At 54.1% G+C, this 6,359-nt stretch overlaps 1 protein-coding gene across 1 annotated transcript; it reads left to right on the top strand.

The window, feature by feature from the left end:
* Positions 1-2,355: 2,355 nt before the first annotated feature.
* Positions 2,356-5,273, top strand: LOC149316994 (forkhead box protein Q1-like). The gene has a single exon (XM_089518793.1). It carries the CDS (start codon positions 2,374-2,376, stop codon positions 3,499-3,501), a length of 1,128 nt encoding a protein of 375 aa, XP_089374919.1. The 5' UTR covers positions 2,356-2,373; the 3' UTR covers positions 3,502-5,273.
* The last annotated feature ends 1,086 nt before the right edge of the window (positions 5,274-6,359 follow it).

The following is a 6,359-nucleotide window of genomic DNA, read 5'->3' as shown; positions in this document are numbered from 1 at the left end:
TGGATGCAGACCCCTAACAGGTTACCTGCAAGGGAAGGTGGTTCTTGGCCTTCCTCATGAATTATAGACTGAGTCTCCCTTATCTGGAATTTTGAATTCTGAAATATTCCAATATCTAAAACTGCCCACATGGGTAGATGAGACAGTGATACCTTTGCTTTCAGATGGTTCAATGCACACAAAGTTCGCTTCATGCACAAAACTATTGAAATATTGTGTATAAAATGACCTTCAGGCTATATGTGTAAGGTGCATACGAAACATAAATGAATTTCATGTTTAAACTTGGGTCCCATTTCCTAGATATCTCATAATGTATATACTGTTCCAAAATTTGAAAAACTCCAAAATAATAATAATAAAAACCCCACTCCTGGTCCCAAGCATTTCAGATAAGGGAGACTCGGTCTGAAATTGCATTGAACAGCTCAAGAGAGGGGCATATTTCTGCCTCCTTGTTTACCCTTCACAACAACCATAGAAGGGAGGCACAACTAAGGCCTAGTGACCCTCTCAGTGAGCTTCATGGCTGCCTAGGAATTTGAATCTTGAATCTCCCTTGCCCTAGCTTGACCATCTCAGTGTTGTATCACAAACAGTCATATAGTTTGTTGCTCTTGTTATGCGCCTTCATGAGTCTGACTTATGGCAACCCTGTCTTGAGTTTTCCGTGGCAAGATTTGTTCAGAGGGGAATTGGGTCCAGGTTTCCCAGAGCCCTCTTCCAACACACAAACCACTACATCACACTGTCTCACATGGATGTGGGAGTGAGGGGTCCATTCATTGCCTTCCTCTGAGGCTGAGTGAGTATGACCTGCCCAAAGATACTCAGTGGTTTTCCATGGCTGCGCATGGAACCCTGCTCCCAGAGTCTTAGGCTGCTGCCATACTACAGAATTAATGCAGTTTGGTACCCCTTCCTTCCATGACTTCATCCTCTGGAAGCCTGGTGTTTGCAGCTTCTTAAGGCACCAGAGCCCTCCGACAGAGAAAGCGAAATCCCTCACAACACTACAGATCCCAAATTCCCATAGCACTGAACCGTGGCAATCAAAGTGGTGTCAAATGGCCTGAGAGAAACACTACTTTCTAACAGGGTTCTGTGTAGAAACAAGTTTCTAATGCTAAGAAAGCAATATAAAGAGAGGGGTGTGTGTATGTATATTATATATACACATATATATATGCAGATATGTAGTGCTTTCTTATATATTGTGCACACACACATATATGTGCATAATGTATGAGAAAGCACTCTATATCTGCATATTAGCTTCGGAGGCCAGGTTCCCGCAGCAGCCAGCCAGCGCCGGGCGTCGGAAGCAGGTTGCGCTGTGCAGACTCTGCACCTGAGAAGAAGAAGAAGAAGAAGGAGAAGCCGAAGAGTCACCTGCCGCTGGGGAAAAGGGGGGGCGGAGGAGAGGCCCACCTCGGGGCCCTTTGATTGGACCAGCCCCCTGGGAGTGGGCGGGGCTTAGGCAGCGCTTTCCCCAAAAGAAGAAGCCCTGGGCGCCGGAGGAGGGCTGCTGCTGCTGCTGCTGGCGGCGAGGCTGGAGCTGCTCCGTCGGGGCTTCTGCTTCTTCTTGGCTGGGGCTCCCGGTGGCTGCCTTCGGGTCCCACCCGACAGCCTTAGGCCCCTCCTCCTCCTCCTCCTGGGCGTCGGGCAGAGAGTGCTGCTGGGCTGGGCTGGGCCTCGTCGGGGAAGGAGAGGGCGAGCCTGGTGACTCTCTTCCCCGACGAGGGGCAGCAGCTGGAGCCCGCAGGAGCCAAAGGCTGCCAGGACCGATCTTCCTTTCCCGGCCTCAGGAGACGAGAGAGGCGCAGCATCCGCACCCGGCGCTTTCCATCAAAGCCAGCCTTCCCAGCAGGACTTTTGGTTTCGGAGATTTCGCCCTGGAGCCCAGCTCTTAGGAAGAGGACCCAGCCGGGGGCCCCTTCCAGACCCAGAAGGAGCTCCGGAGTCCTGCCAACACCTGCCCCCTTCCTCCTGCCTTGGAGGGGAAACTTTGGAGGGACCCTCCGTAACTGAGAAAAGGCGGACTCCTTCCTTCCTTCCTTCCTTCCTTTCTTTCCTTCTCTCTGTCTTCTTTGGTATCAAGTCTGAAAAAGCAGCAGGAGCAACCCAACTGGAACTCAGGAGCGGGACTTGGTAAAGTCGGGAAAGGGACTTCCTCATCGCCAGAACAGGAGGGGATCCAGCCGGTGGGTGACCCGGGGAGACCTCCCCACCCAAAGGCCCCTCCCTCCCTCGGTGCTCCCTCTTAAGGCAAGCGCAGCCCAACTCCAGGTGCCTTGAAGCCGCTGCTCCATCCGTCGCCAGGAGGCTCCGTCGAGGGCCGGGAGAGAGACTTGAGGGGCCGGGGCTGCCGCCATGAAGCTGGAGATCTTCGCCCCTCGCTACGAAGACAAGCTCGGCGGTAGCAGCGACCCAGAAGGCGGCGTCGGGGGGAGCAGCACGGCCGCTTCGCCACTGGCCCCGGAGAGCGAGCTGGGCTCCGACGGGGACTGCGCCGCCCTCAGCCCGCCTTCCCCTCCTCCTCCTCCTCCGTCGGCTGCGTCTGGCTCCAAGGCGTCGGGGCCGGCCTCTTCCTCGCCGCCGTCGTCGTCGGGGAAGCCCTACACGCGGCGCCCGAAGCCTCCCTACTCGTACATCGCGCTGATCGCCATGGCCATCCGAGACTCTTCGGGGGGCCGCCTGACGCTGGCCGAGATCAACGAGTACCTGATGGGGCGCTTCCCCTTCTTCCGCGGGGCCTACACCGGCTGGCGCAACTCGGTCCGCCACAACCTCTCGCTCAACGACTGCTTCGTCAAGGTGCTCCGCGACCCGGCCCGGCCCTGGGGCAAGGACAACTACTGGATGCTCAACCCCAGCTCCGAGTACACCTTCGCCGACGGCGTCTTCCGACGGCGCAGGAAGAGGCTCAGCAGGCCGCTTGCTCAGCCTCCCGCTCCACAAGCCCAGCCTGACCCGGCCCCCTCCGAGGCCTCCCCTTGCCCTCCTGGCCCCGAGCACAAGCCCCCGGCCCCGACGGCGGCACCACCATCGCCCTCCTCCTCCTCCTCCTCCTCCAAGTTCTCCAGCTCCTTCGCCATCGATAGCATCCTCAGCCGCCCCTTCCAGCCCTCCGAGGAGCAGCAGCAGCCCCGGCGTCGGAGGCGGCCCCCAACCCCGGGGGCTCTGTGGTCCCTCCCGTCGGGCTACCCTCGCCTCCTGCCTCCCCCCACCGCCATCCCCTATGGCTTCCTGCCCCCTTTCCCACCTGCTCCTTCTCCGCCTCTCTACGCCTTCGGCTCCCCCGAGGCCCTCCTCCTCGAAGGCAAGGCAGCGGCGTCCAGGGAAGCGCCCCCGATCTTGCCCCCCGGGACCCCCTCCTCTGAAACCCTCCGGACGCTTGGCGGCGTCTGCCAGCTCTACTGCCCCCTCGGGATGCCCGCCTCCCTGCAGCCCCTGGCCTCCTACCGGCCTTACTCGACGACGGACAGCCTCCCGGTCTGAGGAGGGCAGGACTAGGCGAGCCCCCTCCGCCGACGCTGCAGCCGACAAGGCGCTCTCTGAGCACGTCATGACAGCCGCCGCCCCGACAGCGACTCAAACTTTCTGGGGGAAGGGGAGACAGGAAGGCTGCATCCAGACTGGAGAAATAACCCGGTTTGGCACCGCTCCGCTCTGGGCCCCACAACAAACTCCAACTCCCAGAATTCCAGAGCCTTCAGCCAGACAACAAGTTAAAGGGTTGCCAAACAGGGTTATGTCTCCAGTGTGCATGCAGCCAAAGACTGTGCCTTAATTACGGACGTGGTTGTTGTTGCTGATGATGTTGTTGTTGTTGTGTGCCTTCCAAGGCGAACCTGTTTTTCTTGGAAAGAGTTGTCCCCAGCGGGTTTGCCTTGGCCTTCCCTCTGAGGCGGAGAGAGTGCGACTTGCCCAAGGTCACCCAATCGGTTGCCATTCCTTAGCTAGGATTCGAACCCAGAGTCATGATGGACTTGCTTTGAGGCCAAAACAAAAAGAGTAAGGCGAACCCGGGTCTCTAGAGGCATGGATGTCCCCTTGAGACCAAAACAAACAACAGACGAACAAACAAGGGGGGGTAATCGGTGTGTCTTGAGCCAGATGGACTTTTGGGCTTCTTTCTGATTGGCTGAAGAGAAGGGCCTCCCCGCCAATGGTTGGCTGTCCCTTGCCTATTTGGGACGTTTCTCCTTCTGCTGCCATTCCCAAGACTGCTTAAACCCGAGTTGTTAAGCAGCCCCTTCCCAATCTTAAATGGAAAGACACATTTCTCTCTCTCTCTCCATTGATTCAAGTGTAAGCCTATGCCTGTGAAACCCAGACGTCAACTCCCTCGTGGTCAATGGGTATTCCTTCTAAGTAAAGCCATTTAGGATTGCGACTTCTCAAGCCAACGAAAGGCTCCTTACGGGAGAGAGGCCTCTAACTTAAGTTGGGTGGCCAGCTTTTTATTGCTGATAGGGCCTTTATTAACTTAGATGCACCAGAGGTAAGGCCTCCGTGGGTTTTAGTGTCCTCGAGGCGGTCGCTCCGTGGACACCAGGGAGGCGTCTACACTGTACAAATAATACAGTTTGACACCGCTTGAAGTGCTGCGGCTCCATTCTACGCAATCCTGGGATTCGTGGTTTTCTAGGGATCTTTAACCGCCTCTGCCAAAGAGCGTTGGTGTCTCACAAAAGCGACAAATCCCAGGATTCTGTAGGATGGAGCCTTGGCAGGTAAAGCGGTACCAAACCGTGTTATTTTTCCAGTGTGGATGCAGCCTCAGAGGCTCAGCCTTTTTGGATGATGGAGGTCTCAATTCCAAATAATCGGACTAGGTTTGTGAAGCCCTTGGAGAGGAACCTACACATATTTGCAACCAGAACCTAGACAGGTTTACGCCGAAGTAAGCCTGTCTGCATCAGAGGCTTGCTCTCTCTCTCGCCCATCAGTTTCCTTGCATAGGACACAATTCCATCCTAAAGCACTAGTTTGAGAACCAGGACCTTCAAAGCCCTGGTTCAAAATTTCATCCCCAAACTCCTTCCCTAACTTGGACCTAAGGAAAGGCTCCTCCTCCTCAAGGTGCACCTGCGAAGCCTTTCCGACATTCAGGAGTTGTATCCAAAAAGGAGGAGGAGGAGGTTAAAATGTTGATCTTTTTTGTAAAAGGACTATTTAAACTTATCCACATGATGTGCGCATATCTGTTGGAACTCGTCGATTCTCTCCCCCGCCCCCTATATATATATATATATATATATATATATATATATATATACACACACATATAGGTGCCTCGTGGGGGGAGAGGTCTATCCTGCCGACACTTGATCCAGCCAAGGGATCTGCTCGAGGGAAAGAGATCCCAGGGGGGAACCCACCCAAATGACGACTACTCCTCCTAGTACTGCCACTGGAAAAAGAAGCCTGCCTTCAGGAAGCTGTGTGTCTGTGTGTCTGTATGCGTGTGTGTGTGCTTTCGGAAACTCTCCATCCATGGTTGATTTTATTTTATTGTTATTTTTATTTTTTCCAAATAAAAGTTGGACTAAAAGCCGTCGCGTGTGCTGGCTGGAGCTAAAACAAGGGGAAACAGAGAGGGAGGAGGAGGAGTTGGGGTGCAAGGAGGTGTATCTTAAGGGGAGCAAAGTCTGGGAACATTGGGGTTGGGTTGGGTTTGGGGCACCCTCTTGAAATGGGGAATAATGTATTGGAAACTGTGTCCGACCTAGGCGTGCTTTAACCTGGAAGTAACGGGAGTGTAACTAAAAGCAACAACACTTGGAAGACAGGTGCATTCGTTTCATAGAGTTGGAAGGAGTGACCTTAGTGTGCAAACACTTGCCAGGAACCCATTCAATAGAGTGCCCCTGAATGGTGGGCATCCATTCTTTAAAACGCTTCTACAAAAGCTTCTGCCCAATCCGACATGTTGGTCTTTAAGATGCCAACTCTGTGTTGGGTTTCGCAGCAGACTGAAAGGGAGACGAGAAAGTGCTGGCGTGGTTCTAGATTCAGGGCAATACCAAGTGTAAATGTCAGTATGAGTAATATGACTCATATCATTAAAGCAAACCAAAGTAAATTGGAACCCAGCCTCAACTGCAACCCTATATCCACTTCTTTGGGAGTAAGCCCCTCCAGCTCGGTGGGATTCCCTTCTGATTTTGTCAAGATGTTGTTGTGAGTTCAGATGGTATGGAAGGATATCCACGAAGGCAGGTCTCTCCTCCTTCTGGCCATGTAGGTTCTGGAAGGGAAAGAGCCCTAAAGTCCTGGGAATACGTTTCAAACTCCTTTAGCCACACAAAAAGACACTTTCCTTGAGAGCCTGGTTGCCCCTGCCCTTCGTA

Source organism: Sceloporus occidentalis, unplaced genomic scaffold, assembly GCF_023333645.1.
Source record: "Sceloporus occidentalis isolate IW3139 unplaced genomic scaffold, rSceOcc1.0.p SCAF_3, whole genome shotgun sequence".
NCBI lineage: Eukaryota > Metazoa > Chordata > Lepidosauria > Squamata > Phrynosomatidae > Sceloporus > Sceloporus occidentalis.
Note: the sequence above shows the minus strand (reverse complement) of the source record. Positions and strands in the feature narration are given on the sequence as shown.

Bases quoted from the DNA above. Each gene is read 5' to 3' on its own strand.
- LOC149316994 (XM_089518793.1), top strand. From the start codon at position 2,374: ATGAAGCTGGAGATCTTCGCCCCTCGCTACGAAGACAAGCTCGGCGGT.